Source organism: Echinops telfairi, unplaced genomic scaffold (assembly GCF_000313985.2).
Source record: "Echinops telfairi isolate 266 unplaced genomic scaffold, ASM31398v2 ScPeMD7_60;HRSCAF=208, whole genome shotgun sequence".
NCBI lineage: Eukaryota > Metazoa > Chordata > Mammalia > Afrosoricida > Tenrecidae > Echinops > Echinops telfairi.
Genome location: NW_022103958.1, coordinates 32,299,253 through 32,315,793, shown reverse-complemented (window position 1 = coordinate 32,315,793; position 16,541 = coordinate 32,299,253). Strand labels below are relative to the sequence as shown.

At 51.9% G+C, this 16,541-nt stretch overlaps 1 protein-coding gene across 5 annotated transcripts in view; it reads left to right on the top strand.

Moving 5' to 3' along the window:
- Positions 1–16,541, top strand: part of NAV2 (neuron navigator 2) — a 413,588-nt gene that overhangs the window by 166,694 nt on the left and 230,353 nt on the right. For all 5 annotated transcript variants that reach the window (XM_045290963.1, XM_045290962.1, XM_045290966.1 and 2 more), the window contains exons 4-5: positions 724–796; positions 14,551–14,761. In XM_045290963.1, the coding sequence (XP_045146898.1) occupies positions 724–796; positions 14,551–14,761 (284 nt within the window). The remainder of the gene's footprint in view (positions 1–723; positions 797–14,550; positions 14,762–16,541) is intronic.

Genomic DNA, 16,541 nt, shown 5'->3' with positions numbered 1-16,541 from the left:
TCACCCACTGCGCCACCAGGGCTCCTTTGCTATTAAGCCAGAACATGTTTCTTTTAAACCAAAGAATAAAGTAGCCCTGACAGCTGATGTCCAATCAGAGCTTCGGGAGTGAGCTGCATTCTCTACTGGGCACTGGCTTGCCCTTAGCCAGGACTTCAGCGCTAGACACATGGGCAGGCTGACAAAGAGAGTGCAGAGGATGAGGGTCTGGAAAGGTCACAGCCCTTCCTAGTCAACTACAATGCCTGCCATCCGGAGGATTTTGTGAGTGAGCACTGCCCAGATCCCCGTGGACTCTCCTACCCGCCGTTTCCCCGTGTGACTGCCCGCCTCTGGGAATTTTATGCCACCTGCCAGTTGCTGAGTGGGTCTGCTAAGCTCGTCCCCACCCTGCTCTAGTGCCCTGGCAGCTGCTCAGGTTTTCCGAGTTGCGCTGGTCCCAGTGATCAACAGAAGGGCTCCCATTCCACGCTGGTTATTTGGGGCGGCTGCGAGCAGTGCAGCCCCTGCGCCCTGGAGCCGTGTGGTTGGGCTGTTGGGTAACTGTTCCCTGAGCAAGTCCGGGAGAATCAAGCCCTGACCCGTAGCCACCTGTCAGGTGGTGTGATGCTCTTCCGTGTTTCCTGCTTGCGGATCTTACCCAATACACGGAGAACCTAATCAACGATGAGGGGTGGGGCGGTGAACACTTACTGAGTGTGTGTTTCTGTGTTCTTCCCCTAGATTGAAAACATAGATGCCTGCTTGAATTTCCTGGCAGCTAAGGGCATCAACATCCAAGGGCTGTCTGCAGAAGGTGAGTCAGCATGCTTGTCCCTAGCCCGCCTCTTCGCCACTAGGGACGCCCCCCTGCTGGGGCCATCAATGCAGGGAAGATGCACCGGTGCTGCTTTGCTCTTCCGGATGGATTCCCTCTAGAAAGCTTAATGCTCGCTAAGGTTTGAAAGATTACTAGTGTGGTGCAAATAGGCATCACAAGACATAGGCCGGGGGACAGGGGCGGGGTGCAACAACTTTTCTTGCAAACGAAGACTTCCCCAAGGTAACATGGGCAAGAGTTAGGGCCACTCCTCTCCACCAGAGCTGCCCAGGTTCCACGAGCCTTGACTCAAGAATTCAGACTGGACTCACCTATTTGGCAATTCAGTTGATTATCAAGTTAGGTCTTATCTGAGAGAGAACATATTTAGATCATATTGCTCCCAGGTAGGGGGTGGGGGGTGGAAGGGGTGGTGTCAAACAAAGAAACAAGCCTAGTCCTAGTGCTTGCATTTAAAAAAGACCCTTCTCTTTGCTCTTAGGAGGACCAGGTTTATTTTTCTATCGTGATTAGTTTTAATTAACTCAGATTTGGTGGCTAAGTCGCACATTAGCGCTTGCTAATGATTTGCTGTTCAATTCAGTTTGGGTCTGGAGACCAAAATCAGTCCAAATTGTCAGCCTCCTCAGGCAAAGCCTGGCCCCAGAAGCTACGTGCGCTCCTGTTTGTAAATAGAAGCAGCTGCCAGCTCCCGGGCTGCCACAGGCCCCGCCATCCTCCCAAACTCATTAGCCTGCACCTGCCTCAGGGTTTCCCAGGACAGGTAAATCTGTCTGGCTTTTCAGAGGATACCACCTTCTCCCTAGCAAGATTGCTCTCTGTAAAGGGAGCCAAGGCGGGGAGGAGGGGAGCGGCGAGGAAGGAAGCCGTCGGAAGGAGTAGGTAAGTTTTCAGAAGGTAGGGGCACCCTGTGGGGCCCTGTCTCGCCTCTGGTTTGTGCTGCCAGCTCAGTTTTCCTGGGTCTTCCTGGTGGGGCAGGAGTGTGAAGGGCCACTCTGGTGCCTGGTGGCTGTGCCATGACTTAGAGTGGGGTTGATGGGAGCCTGCATTACACTGGTCCTGCCCAATGTCAGGCCGCTTCCAGAGGTCGCAGGCAGCTGGAGGGCGGTCACTCCTCACCCCAGCTCTTAGCAAGACATCCTTAGAGTCTCCCTTCTCTGGAGTGTGGACACGTCATGGAGATGGCCCTGTGGTATATACCAGGGGCTTGGACATGTGAGTGGGCAAGTGGAAAGCAAAGATCATGGGAAATTTCCACAAGCATTGTTTCGAAGCCCCTCAAACACTCTTGGGGAAGGAGTTGATGGTGATGGTGTTGACATGGGTGAGTGAGGAACAAATCATTGTGCCATCGTCATAATGACCCTGCAGGACAGAGTAGCAGACTGGCCCCAAGGGTTTCCCAGGCAGTAGTCTTTCCAGAAACCACTGCAGCATCATTCTCTGGGGAGCAGCTGGGGGGCTCCAACTGCCCACCTTTTGGTTAGCCACCAAGCATTTCCCCGTTGTACCACCCAGGATCCCCGTGGGTAGGAAGGGAGGTGTAAACTCTCTGACAGACAAATGCATGGTGATTTCCTCCTTCGAGAGAGAGAGCTCTTGTGTGTGCTGGGAGGTAGCAGGCCAGTCCCCAACACCCCTAATGTCTGGAGGTGATTGTAACCCAAGGACAGGCCTACACCCCGTAGCAGAGCCCCAGAGGGTTCGTTTGTGGAGTTTCGCTCAACATCAAGGGCTCTGCTGGCCACCTGCATCCCGTGTGGCCTGGAGGTGAAGTGTGCCCGCGATCCTCTTTTCTACTTCATCTGTTGCCCCGTTCTTCCCGTACCCTGTGGCACAGAGAATCTGTTCACTAAATATTTCTCAAATGAGTAAGTACCAACCCAGATGGCACTGTCGGGGAAGCTTGGGTGGCTCACTGCAAGGTGGATGGTTCAAACCCAGCAGCCACTCCAAGGGAGAAAGATGCGCCGTCTGCTCCTGTTAGAGCTACGTCCACAGAAGCCCTGCATCGGGTGCTGTCAGTAGCAATCAATTACATGGCAGTGGGTGTAGGTTTCTGGGTGTTCATTAAGGAGACTTTATCTACATCAGCGCTCATCATCGCGCCAATTGGAATGTATAATTGCCTTAATATACAGGTGAGGAAACTTAAAGAGATTCTGCATGGCTCCCCAAGGCCTGAGGCTAGTGAGCGGCAGGGTCTGGGGTCTGACTTCTGAGCTCATGTTCTCTGTCCTCTACCATGGGGTCTTTGGAGGATGGCAGATAGGTGCGGCCCGGGCGTGCCATGGTTGGGCCTGAGGGAAGAGGCCGGGAGAGAAGTGGTAGAGCCTTTGCTAGCTAGGGCCTGTGCCCTGTGGTGCATCTCAGAAGATGGTGTGTGACCTGTGGAGACAAGGAGGCTCTCTGCCCTCCGCCCCTTTCAGATGTTGGGCATGACCCTGATGAGTCACCGGGCCTGGGGAAGAGGGTACAGTGCGTCGGGGCATGACTATGAACCCGCGGGGGGCACTGCAGTCACTGCTGCCAGCGGCACTGTGTTAAGCCCCCTCCTTCGCTGCTGAGTCTGTAGCCCGCCCGCTGTTACTCTGGGCAGAGTCACATCCATTCTTTGGACAGTTTTATGTCAGTCTTTATGTGACTCAGCCTTGTTTGTTGTCAAACTTTAACCTCGAAGTCTATCCAAGGTTCTTTTCCCTCATGCCTTCTGATGCAAGTTCTTTTCCCTCATGCCTTCTGATGCAAGGGAGCTTTGAGGGGCCTGGGATCGGGGTGGCTTGACTTACATTCCTTCCCCTCCCCCCTTTGCTGTGTGGAGCTTCCGAGATCGGCGTTCCATGGGGGAGGCCAAGCCCCACTGGTGGGGAAGTTGCAGTCCTTCGAGTGGGTGGTCTCACTGTGACCTGCCCATCAGGGTCTCGCTCCCACCCTTGCTGCTCTCAGGGCATTGACTGTCTTCCGTGAAGGTTGGCCAGCTCGTCCAGCTCCACCCCCAGCTGGTAACCTTCATATCCACCCCCATCCCCTGGCCCCCCAAGCAGACTCCTCTTAGTCTCCTTACTGAGGTGGTCCTGGCCAGAAGACCCTAGACATGGTTGTCAGGATCCTTTCATCGGCCCCATAAGCCCAAGAGATGAGTGTAGGCTCCATCTTCCACTTCAGATGGGTGGGACAGGCCTGTCACCTGGCAGTCCCCCACGAGACAACCTCTCTCCAGCTTTTTTTCTCCCACTCAGATGGCCATGAGACAGATCAGCCAAATCTCTGCCTAGCTGACATCCAGCTGGGGAGGAGAATGCCAGTTGCCCCTTCTTGCCAGCACCCCTGCTTTAAAGTGGTTATCTAGGAGCCTCCACCCCCTTGTTGTCAAAGAGGGCAAGGGCCCCACCTTCTCGCTATTTCATCAAAGCAGAAAACCCTGTGTCCATGACCCCCAAACACAAACAAACCCATGGGCTGCTCACACACAGATCCACTTATATTGATATTGTGGGGTGTGAGTGATGTCAGAAGCCATATTGACACAGTGGTTAAAGCATTTAGCTGCTGACCATACGGTCGCTGGTTCAAACCCACCAGCTGCTCTGTGGAAGAAAGGTGAGGCCATCTGCTCCTACATAGATTGATAGCCTTGGATGCTCTCTGGGATGGTGCTACTCTGTCCTTCATGTAGATCATCATGAACCAGGATCAACTAGATGGCTGTATATTTTGGGGGGAGTGACAATGACTGTTGCCGGTAAAACTGGTGTCACTTGATACAACCTGTAGAAAGAGGGCTGCCCTCCAACTCTTGTAGCTCCTTGAACTTACAGATGGAGGTGCTTAGAGATGTTTATGTCCACATTGGGCCTTTTTCAGACTTTCAGGAAATACCTCACTTGACCTGCTGTTAAATTACATTCTACTCAGCACCATCCAATTGATTCTGACTCAGCGCTACCTTCTATAGCAGCGGTTCTGAACCTAGGGGTCATGACCCCTTTGGGGGTTGAACGAACCTTTCACAGGGGTCGCCGGATTCATCACTGTAGCAAAATGACAGTTATAAAGTAGCAACGAAAATAATGTTATGGTTGGGGGGGTCACCACCACATGAGGAACTGTATGAAAGGGTCGCAGCATGAGGAAGGTTGGGAACCACTGCTCTGTAAGGTTTCCGAGGATGTTCGTCTTTACAAAACAGACAGCAGCATCTTTCTCCCACAGAGCAGCCGGTGGTTTGGGACAACTGCAGTTGACAGTTCCTGGCTTACCTGGCAGCAACACCTGGGCTCCAACATTACATGATAGGATGAGAAAACATTGAGGCTCTACAGGTTTCAGATACTGAGCCAAGAGCTTCATGTACTTATATATCACTTCTCTCCAGATATCTGTGAGGTCAATATTCATATTGTCCCCATTATACAGAGAGAAACTAAGGTCCAACGAGACCGGCGCAGGTGGAAAAGGAAGGCAGGTAAGGTCAGGCAATGGCTCAGCTAGCTACCCTTCTGCTCATTCACAGGCTGGCTCCTTCCCTGACCTCCCTGTCCACGTGTCCAACCACCTGCATGACAAGTAGAAAAGCATCACGGTGCTTTGAAATGACTGGCCTTCTAATGTTTGTGTCTTCCTTTTGAAGACAATTGAGTGCCCCGAGGCCCCTCCTCTGATGCACAAAACACCAGCCGTTGGAAAGCCCCATCGAAAAATCCCCGCCCTTTCCCTGTGACTAAAGCTGAGCATGTGAGAGAGAGGGAGAGAGTACACACGTATGGACACCTGTCCTAGGAGCATTTCAGGAGCTAGGGCCCTGCCCTGACCTGCCTGGTGAGAGCCACAGAGAGCCTTTGTTGCCACCAGATGGCGGACGCCTCTGGGCAGAAGCTGGAGGCCCAGGTGAGCCCCAGGGAGGTACTGTTTGTGTGGGCACTTCCCCTGGATGAGGCTTCCTGCCCCCTCATTCTTCCTGGGGATTGGACCTGTCTATTTGCTCTCGGATACTTTCCGGGAGTCCTGTGAGCATGTGCCTCACCCTGCCCCAGAGTGATTAAGGTGCTCCACCCCTACCCCAACCTTCCAAAAAACACACTCCACCAACCCCAGGCCATCCTGTGAGGAAGACTAGCCTTTTCTCTGGAGGGGGGCGGGGGAATTGAAAACACCTGGGCGGGGGGTGGGGGGGTGGGGGGGGTGCTCTCCCTAGCCCCAATCCCATCCTGCTCAGAGAAGCCAAAGCAGGAGTCGGGGGATAAGGCATAATTACCTCTTTGAATTGCTTGGATGTGGCAGCACCGGGTTAGGCACTAGCATGCTTGGGTCCTGCAGACAGCACAGTCAGCCCACCTAGTTGCAGCCAGTCAGGGTGACCTGAGGCACAGCTGGGCCTCTCTGTTCCCTAGGCTTTCCATTAACTGTTTATTGTCAAGACTAGATCGCCAGGTATTTCTTCCTAATCTGGAAGCACTACTGATGCTTGTTCAACATCACACCAATATGCAAGCCTGCTCTGATAGATGGGCAGTGGCTGCGATCTGGTGGGTTATCCGAGAACCAGACCCAGGTCTCTCAAAAGGAAGGCAAGAATTCCACCACTGACCCACACTGTCACCATAGACATCTAGCATGAATTTCAACTAACCAGGGCTGTATAGGTGGTACAGGAGCCCTGGGGGCCTGCATAGTGGTTACAAGTCGGGCTGCTAACCACGAGGTCAGCAGTTCACAACCACCAGCCGCTCTGCGGGGGAAAGAGGAGGCTGAACTCCCCTGAAGACTTGAGAGTCTTAGAAACCCATCGAGGCAGCCCTGCGCTGCCCCATAGGTCACTCCGAGTCAGCACCAACCTGAGGGTAGGGAGTTTTGGTGCCGGTGGTACATTCAAGAGCCCGTGGTGACGAAACAAAAGCAGTGCTCACTGCCCGAGCAGTCAGGAGGGCTTCACGGAGGTGGTGATGTTTTCCCTGGGTTCTCAAGATGAATCAGAGAAGAAGAAGGGACAGAGGAATCCAGACAGAAGACGAGGGCTAGGTAAAAGGTTGGTGGCCGGTTGGAGAGGTGGAAGCAGGAAGAACCTCCCAGGTGGCTGCTTTGAGGAGCTGGTGCGGTTCACGTGAAATGATTCATCTACACGGTTTGCTTCCTGATGGCCAGAGACCTAGATGTAGCGCTTCCCCTCCCCTGTGGGGTGGGGGGTGTCCTGTAGGCTCCACTCTCCTTCTGTGAGTAGGTTCATTGCGGGGAGAGGGGGGTGTGTGTGCAGGAGGGAGGTCACAAGTGAATGTAGCTTACACAGAAGGCCCAGCTGGAGGAATAATGCCGCAGACCCTGCCATCCCTAACCAGCGGGGCAAGCCTGACACAACCCCGGCCTGAGGGAATGAAGAGGAATTTTGCAAGTCTGAGTCTGCGTCTGCGGCAACCCCTCCTCCCACCCCCCAACAAAGCTGGTGTCTTTGTAGTGGATTATGCCAGGGCCGGTAAACCAGGCTTCTCTTCAGTGATGTCGAAAGAAAATAACTCTCCTATTTATCCACCTCCTCCTGCCCAACATGACCATCACCATTTATAGAGATTCCTACTAGTCAGTGGGAACCAAGAGACCAGACAGAGCCATAACGAGTCAAGGCAGTACGGCGTTCCAGTGGGACTTGCAATAGGACCTCCACCCTCTGTTCTTCGGTCTGCACCCGGCAGACGCAGGAAGAGAGGACTGGGTCATTGCGTACGGAGCTATCAGCTATCAACTAGTGTTTCCTTGGGCAAGGTACTTGTCGCTAGCTCTGTTGTGTGTTGGTTTGGACCTTTTCTAGAATTGAAGAGGGTGAGGTTAGTGAATCCAACACCACAAGACCGTTTCTTCTCCAATGCCTTGGGGAGTATCTTGTGGGCTGATGGGTTTGGTTTTTAGACTGACTGGGAGACGCCTTACCAGGAAGGAAGACAATTCCAGCTGCTTGGGATGCCGCTTGTTAGAGAACCCCGATGGCATAAACTCTGTGGCTTCCCCTTCGAACCCTCTGTGGCATCCCGTCCACCCCTCTCAAGGGTCTCTGTCCCGCAAGACAGTGAGACTGCCCAGAGGGCCATGGACTGGTGAACAGGTCCATGGCACGAGGAGGTATACCTGAGGAACGGGACACCTCTCAGCTGCCTCGGGGAGCAGACTGCGGGTGCTGGCTCTGACACGGGACCACCTCCAAATCATTGTGCTCTGAGAAAGAAGCCAGATGCAAAGACAGCACGCTGCAGGAGTCTATTTATAGGAAATGCCCCTGAAAAGAAGGCAAATCTGTAGAAATGCAAAGCAGACGAGTGGCTGTCTGGGAGTGGCCTTGAGGGTTGGCTACAAATAGGCATGAGGAATCTTTTGGTGGGGGGCTGGGAGTGGGGGTGGGCAGAAGCAATGGAAATGGCTTAAGACGTATGCTGTGGTTGTACAAACCTGTCAATTGCCTAAAAATCGTGGATTGGGACACTTAAGATGGGAGAATGTTGTGGATGCAAATTATGCCTCGGTAAAGTTGTTCCTGAGTTTTAAGAAGACGATGGCTGTCGAGATGCCTGGCGATGAGTCCCCTCTGGGTGCCAGCGGCTTTGGGATGCAGGAGAGCCAGTAGAGGGACGACGGAGCATCCTAGGCTTCCTGTGGGTCAAGAGCCCTGTCTTGCGTTCTGAGGGGGTGGCAGGTAGGAGGGCCCAAAGAAAAGTACACACTGGTTTTGCCTTGGTGCTTTGAACTCGTTTTCTCTTTTTTTGTGTGTGCTCAATAATCAATATAATTCTTTAATTGTAAAAAGTACACTCCTCTGACACACTCGCCAGTTGCACACATTTTACATGTGACGTCCAGGACACTGCCTGCATTCTTCAAGTTGTACAGTCACCGGTACCCACTTGCATAGCGGATGTTCCTTGCTTCCTGAACAAGGGCTCGGTTTGCTTCCCCCTCTTGCCCTAGGTGGTGGGGATTATTGTTAGGTGTTGGGGAGTCACTTTGTACTCTTTTTATTTACCCCCTGGGACAGAGTAAAGCTACCTTCTAGGGTTTTCTTGGCTGGAAACCATGGCAGAAACACAAAGCCAGCTCTTCCTGCTGTGGAACCACTGGGTGGGTTCCAACCCAGCCTTGTTGTCAGTGGTCCAGTGCGTGGGTAGCTGTTGGCAGTGCCCTGGCTCCTGCCCGCCCCTGGGAACCACGGGAAACTCTGATTTCTGTGCATCGGCCTCTTAGAGATATCTCAAATGCATAGGATCATTCAACAGCTGTCTTCTTTGTGCCTAACTGATTGCGTCAACATCATGTTTTCAAAGGCTCCTTGTATTGTTGCTTGAATTCCTTTTTATCGCTTAACGGTCACCTACTTTCCATAATAGCACTGTGGGAAAGGTGTGGCAGGGCACAGCCCCATTTTATAGAAAAAGGAAAATGCGGCCCAGGGGAGGGTGAGAAAATGTCTATAAATAATGATGGACATTGGAGCTCAGAGCTGAGCTTTTCCAGCTTCAGAGATCAGTGGTTTTGCAACAGCAAACGTTGCCGCTCCCCAAGGAGTATATTTATGGATGCCCTGTGCCCCTGGTGTCGTTATGGTTATGCGTTGGGCTGATAACCACAAGGTCAGCAGTTTGAGACTACCAGCTGCACTTTGGAAGAAAAAATGAGGCTTTCCATGCCTGTAAAGAGTTACAGTCTAAGTCGTCATTGGCTCTATGGCAGTAGGTTTTTTGTTTGGTGCCCTTTGAAAAATAGATGTTGTAGGGAACAATGGAATAAACTGATGAACCATGGATACTTAACAGCTATAGGAGGTAGAGACTGTGTGTGACAAAGCTTCTTCAAGCCAACATGGTGTCAACAGTGGCCACCAAGACTCACAGGGGCACACCAGGAAGCAGTCAATCACTGCTTATAGCCAGAGCTAAGGATAGAATCAAGCAATAAACGAATGCTGCCATTAGGATTTGAACATAGGAGCTTCCAGCTTGGAGCATGGTACCCTGACACCGAGTAAGCAAAAGTGTCAGAGGCTCCACAGTATGTGCTGTGTTTTTCTTTTCCCAACAGTTTCATTGACACATATCATACAATGTAATAGGTCAGTCACATTAAGAAAAGTTGTACAATCATCACCACAATCAGTTCTAGAACATTTTCTTCATTCTTGTACTCATCATAATTAGCTCCCCATTTCCCCCCAACCGCCCCTGCCATACCCTGAGGAACCATTTGTTCAATTACTATCTATAGCTTTATCTATCCTGGATTTCATATATAAAAAAAAATAGTAAAAAACAACAACGAACAATCTATGCTTTTAAAATTACCACGTGTGATACAGTTGGTTTTAGTGAAAACTGTGGTTTCTAAAGCATTAAAGTAGGCCCTCTCTGGGAATCTCACCCAGCACCTGGGTCTGCAATCTTCCTTTAACAACCTGGACTAGAGCCTGACCTGGACTAGTGCATGCTCTCAGTCTTGTCAGTATTGTGTGAGGAGGTCTCTCAATTCTGACTCACAGCGACCCTGTCGGACAGGGTGGAACTGCCACCGTGGGTTTCAGGCTGTACCTCTGTACAGGGGCAGAAAGCTTCTTCTCGCTCCCCTGCAGTGGCTGGAGGTTTGCACTGCAGGCCTTGTGATTCGCACCCCACCTTGTAACCCACGACACCACCACGGCTGTTGTTAGGTGACCTCCAGTTGGCCCTGACTCAGAGCAATCCTGTGCATAGCACTGCCTGGCCCTGCACCATCCTTACAATTGTTCTGCTAGTGCCCATTTTTGTAACCACTGAGTCAGTTCCTCTGGTTGAAGGTCTTCCCTCCACGCGTTACCAAGCATGATGTCCTTTTCCAGGGACTGGTCTCTCTTGATAAACATGGCCAAACTACAGGAGACAAAGTCTCGCCAACCTTGCTTCTAAAAAGCATTTTGGCTATACTTCTTCCCGGACAGATTTGTTTGTTCTTTTGGCAGTCCATGGTATTTTTTATATTCTTTGGCAGCACCATAATGCAAATGTATCAATCCTTCCCAATTCAATGTCCAACTTTTACATGCAGATGAGATGATTGAAAATACTATAGCTTGGGTCTAAGTAATAGTGGTAATTGGGTATAATACTATAGCTTTGGGACTAAGCACACCTGAGTCCTCACAGTAACATCCTTGGTCATCAATATTTTAAAGAGGTCTTGTGCAGCTTATTTACCCACTGTAATAGGTTGCTTGATTTTTGTTTTGGTTTTATGAATGTTTCCATAAGCATTAATTGTGGATCCAAGCAAGACAAAATCTTTAGCAACGTCAAACTTTTTTCCACTGACCACGATGTTACCCATTGGTTCAGTTATGAAGAGTTTGGTCTTCTTCCCATTGAGTTGTCATCCACACCAAAGGCCTCAATCCCTGCTCTTCATTAGCAAGCGAGTGCTTCAGTCCCTCCTCACTTTCAGCAAACAAGGTCGCGTCATGTGCATATCACACATTGTTAATAAGCCTTCTCCAATCCTCATACTGCATTCTTCATATAATCCAGCTTTTTGAGTTCTTTGCTCAGCATACAGATTGAATAAATTTGGTGAAGGGATATAATCCTGACTCACACCTTTCCTGATTTTAAACCATGCAGTATTTCTTTGTTCTGCTTGGATAACTGCCTTGAGTTCCACATGCGCACAGTGAAGTGTTCTGAAATTCCCATTCTTCTCAAGGCTGTCCATACTTTGTTCTGATCCGTACTGTTAAATGCCTTTTCATAATCAATGAAACACAACTAAAATATCTTTGTGGTGTTCTCTGACGTTAGTGCTGCTACCCTTTGTGCATGTCCTCCTCTGAGTTCAGCTTGAATCTCTGGAAGCTCCCTGCTGATGGTCTGCTCCGATTTTTGTTGCATCATCTACAGCAAAAGTTTACTTTCATGTGATACAGATGATACTGTGTGAGCATTTCCACCTTCTTTAGTTGCTGTCATTGTTGCCAAATAAAGTAAGGGGCTTGCCTGTGATTACACAGAGAGTAAGCAAAGAGGATGGTGCCTTGGTAGTGTAGTGGGTCAAGCATAGGGCCGCTTATCCCAAGATCAGCAGTTCATAGCCACCAGCTGCACTGAGGCTGGCTGTCTGCTCCCATAAGATGACAACCATGGAAACCCTCGAGGAGATTCTACTCTGTCCTGTGGAGTCACTATGAGTCGAAATGAGCTCCGTGGCCATAGGTTTTGTTTGGTTTTACTTTAAGCAAAGTGTATCGATTGGCATGTCGGCTTTGTCCCTCTGTTGATTTTATGGCAGCATCGAGACCTGTTAGCTCCTGAAATTGAACGTAAAGGCTGAATTCTAGGAATTCTCCTTGTCTTCTCCAGAGCCCGGAGAAGGAGACGCTCCAATAGAAAGTAACTCCGCCTGGCCCCATCAGCGGAATGCCTCCGGCAGGAGGCATTGGCAGGCAGCCTTTGTAGGACGAGAGCTGGTTCCTGAAGGGCCGCCCTTCATACCTTCTGCTCTCTGACTTGGCCTCAGAGGAAACTCATTCCTTTCTCAACAGCTGCTTCCTCCGACCCTAGGGCCAGCGTGGAGGTGGGCATTACCTACAGGGCAAGGCTGACCCCTCCTGCCCTGCTAGCACAGCCTCCACGCTTTCCGGGAAAGATGCTTCCCTGCCATACAGGAGACTCCGAGCTGTTCCTGGCCAGTGCACCTGAAGCACAACCAACACCCACTTGTCAGTGGACGCTTGAGTGTTGACTGTGATCCTGAGCTGTTTGCAGTGGAGCTTCCCGACTAAGACGGCAAGGAAGAAAGGCCTGGCCGCCGACTTCTGAAAACCAGCCAATGGCCTATGGATCACCATGGTCTCCTTTCCGACCGAGTATGGAGGTGTCACAGTAACGGGCAGCATTTTGTTCCTCTGTGTACGGGATTGCCAAGAGGTGGGGACAGACCTGTGGCTGCCAACCACCACAGCCTGGCTTCTTCTCCCTTGCCAGTTCACAGCAAGCATCTCGCAGCAAAACAAGGGGTGTAAGCCAAGCAGAGGAACTGAGGGTGCGTGCCCCAACCCCCAGGATCTGTAGCCAGTCCACTGCGCTGCACTAATACTGTATCCTCAGGGCCGGTTCAGACCCTGCCCACCAGCATCTGGTGTCCAGAGAGCTGCGTGAAGGGGTGGATTGCCCCAGGAGAAACACCCTTACAGATCCCAAGCCTTTGCCTGGGAATAAATATTTTATTCCTTCTCTCTGACTTTTTATGCATGCCTTGAGGCAAATGCATTTTAAAATCTGGAGCAGACTGGACTAGAAATGCCCCTCTCCCCATCCTGCACTGTTTTCATCTTTATGATAGAAAGTAAGAGAGGCTGTTTGTGAATTCTAATGGAAACACGTCTTCGTCGGCTCCCCGCTGCTCCCCACTAAGTGTAAGCTATCGACTCAGTGGACAGGAGAGCGGAGGCCGGTATTTGAGAGCGAGGTGATGGCCTAAAGCAGAGTGAAGGCCCTGGGGCGGGACACTGAAGGTGGCCGGAAGCTGAGAAAGAAGGACTTGCCAGGGCAGTGTCAAGACAGGACTCTCCCCAGCACCGGCACTGCCCCCCACTCCCCCCCCCCGCCCCCGCCCCCCCTTTTCTGCAGAAAAGGGTATCTCTTTTCAGAAAACTAAGGGGTGGTGCAGAAAGAAGTGCCCGCCCCGGAGAGGCTGCTCTGCCTGTCTCCCTCGGGGATCCCTGAATGTTTTCCACTTATGTTCATAGCAGGGCTTCGAACCAGTTCCTCCTTGGCTCAGTAGTGGCTGATGCTGTGAAACGGAATCAGACCAGTTTCGTGAAATGTGGGTGAATCACAACAATAGCCAATAACCAGATTGGGTAAAATTGGGGGTCCACATTCTTATAGAAACCTACTCTCCTTCTCGGAAAGCAAGGGCATTACACGTGTCGCAAAGCAACCCAGACCACTTTAGCGGCAGAGTCCGAAGCCAGGTGCCCCACTCAAAGATGGCGGCCAGGCCTGTCACTTTGAGAGTGTGTCACGTTCCGAAGTCCTGGCAATGGTCCTGTCGCCCACATCAGGCTCCCAAACGAGGTTCCGATGACTCTTCCAAACCTCCCATTCCAGGGTTTCGGCCAGTCCCTGTTGGCCATCCCTGGATAGCGTGGGCAGCACTCTGCATTAGCCCAGTTTTAAAAACTGTGGTCTGTTCTGATTTCATGATGTGGGCCATGAATGAGTCGGTTCTAACCGGTTTCAAGCCCCCTGGTTCTGACGGAGAATTTCCTCTGCATTTTCCAGATCAAAATCAGACCCAAACTACTATCTGGTGGATGCCAACTCATAGCAACCCTCTAGGACAGGGTAGAACTGCCCTGTGAGTTTCCGGGAATCACTGCGGTTTTTTTGTTTTGGAATCACTGTTTATGGGAGCGGAAAGCCCCCTCTTTCTCCCTCAGAGCAGCTGGTGGTTTTGAACTGCTGACTCTGTGGATTACAGACCAACGAGGGCTCCCAATCATTTGCCAGCCATCCGGTGCAACTTGCATGGCCTAGCCTCTGTAACACCCATGTTGAGAATCGGCTAATTTCTGTGTGGTCCCAGCCTGATTTGAATCATGATGTCAATGAAGAGTTCTGGAAACCTGTCATATCCGAAAGGAATTAAGTGGGGCGAGGGCTGCAGCAGCCCATGAGGGGGAGGAAGAAAAGGGTCCCCCTATGATAACAGTCTTTTTCCTTGTCTTCCAGAAATCAGGAATGGCAACCTCAAGGCCATCCTAGGCCTCTTCTTCAGCCTCTCGCGGTACAAGCAGCAGCAGCAGCACCACCACCACCTCTCCTCACCTCTGCCGCCCGCCGGCTCCCAGCCAGCTGGCACCCCCTCCCAGGGCCAGCCTCACCAGCCGCAGCAAGCCGCGCCTCATCAGCAGTCCAAAGCACAAGCTGAGATGCAGTCCAGGTGGGGGCTCCGCACCCATTTGCCGTTGCATGTTCCCAGGCCCCTCTTCCTCGCCAATCAAAGCCTAGCCTAGGCGGAGTGTGTTTGCACCCCAGCTTCTTCCGTGCTGAGAGCTCCTGGTAGTTCATGAGGAGTCAGGGTGACCTTGAGGTGGAGGCAGTGAGGCGAGGCCATGCCCTGTGCCTGGCGGGCACGTGTATTTTTATAGGTCAGAATCGCCAGCAGCCAGAACTAATTAGCTGTTCCGACCGTCTCTCTGGCCGTCTCACACACGCGTCTACAGCAATCCGCTGCCGTCAAGTCCAGTCCAGCTCACAGCTGCCCTGCAGGACAGAGTAGAGCTGCCCCATGGGGTTTCCAAAGCTGTCACACTGTGTTAACAGACAGCCACATTTCTCTCCCACAGAGTGGCAGGTGGGTTTGAACCCCTGACCTTTCAGTTAACATTTGAGTGCTTAAACACTGCCACCAGGACTCCATCACATGCAATTAACAGCCCTGAGTGTAGACTTCAGAACCCTTATGCGTGCTTGCCCACAAGCTGAGTGCCCAGCACTACGCATGAGAGTAGTTTGGCTAAGGGAGGCAGGCGTGCCAGGCCAGCTGATTCCTCTGTTCTGCCAGGGAGAAACACAAACGGCCTGAAAAAGGCTGGCAGTGGTTTGGAGCAGAAGAGGAGGCAGTCGCTTCCCTAGAGGGGCTCCGTCCCGGAGCAGGAATAAGTGGATCCGAGTGCACGTGCCGGGGTTGTGTGGGCCTTTCAGAGCAGACACGGGTGTCAGTGAGGGTCCCGTGGGGTGGTCTGGACGGAGAACTACTGGTAGTTCCTGGGCAGTTAGCCTGACCTGGGCGTGGCGACCGTGGGTTATGCTCTGTGCCTTGGGAGGATTAGGGTGTGGATTTTGCTAGCATGCCCATGCAGACGGGTGCTCGCCCCCCAGGCTCAGGAGAATACCAGTATAGCCTCTGTCCACACTGCTGCCGGCCATGGGAGTCAGCACATTCCCAACTCTGCTTTATCGCCTAGTAACCTATTTGTTTTATGGGAGGGGGAGGGAAGGGAGTGGGAGAGGTTAGGCAGGAGAGTATTGGACTCTTGGTAATGTTGGTCTGCAAAGCTTAGAATTGTTTGTTTGGGTTGTTTTACCCCTAAGCTATAAACGCTTAGCTATTAGGCCTAAATGTCCCTGATCAAGGGGGTGACTTGCTTTCATCTGCTGTTTGCTCGAGGACTGGCCTCTCCTGTGCAGCCCCAGATCGCTGGGCTTCCTGCTCCCTGAATGCTCCTTGTTACCCGTGGCGCGTTGGGCCGAGTACAAAGCGGTCGAACAAAGCAGCTGCCTGAGAGATGGCTGCAGCCTTTTCTTTTTTTTTTCCCATAAGCAGTGCTGTTCCTCAGTTGTCATGGTGTTAAAACTGGCAGTAATGGGGTTAATGTAAGTCAGGCCCCCCAATTAATTATCTAATTATATCCAGTTCCCATTATGGAAATTTGAGGCCTGGGAGAAGTGCCTAGACTAGCAATGAGGCATGTGCAGCCAGGCCTGGCTCCCTGTCCCTGCAGAGCAGCCTGCGTGGGAGTGTCCTCTCCTGATCTGGAGCTTCCAGGTGGGCCCGAGTCGTCGGAACGATTGGAACATCATTTCCCAGACCACGTCCTACAGAGTGCTTCTGTCTGCCCTGGATGTCAGCCCAGATGCTCTCGGGGGCTGGGGGCTGGCCATGAGCACACGTGGACTCAGTCTTTCATCTGCACACACACACACACACACACACACAC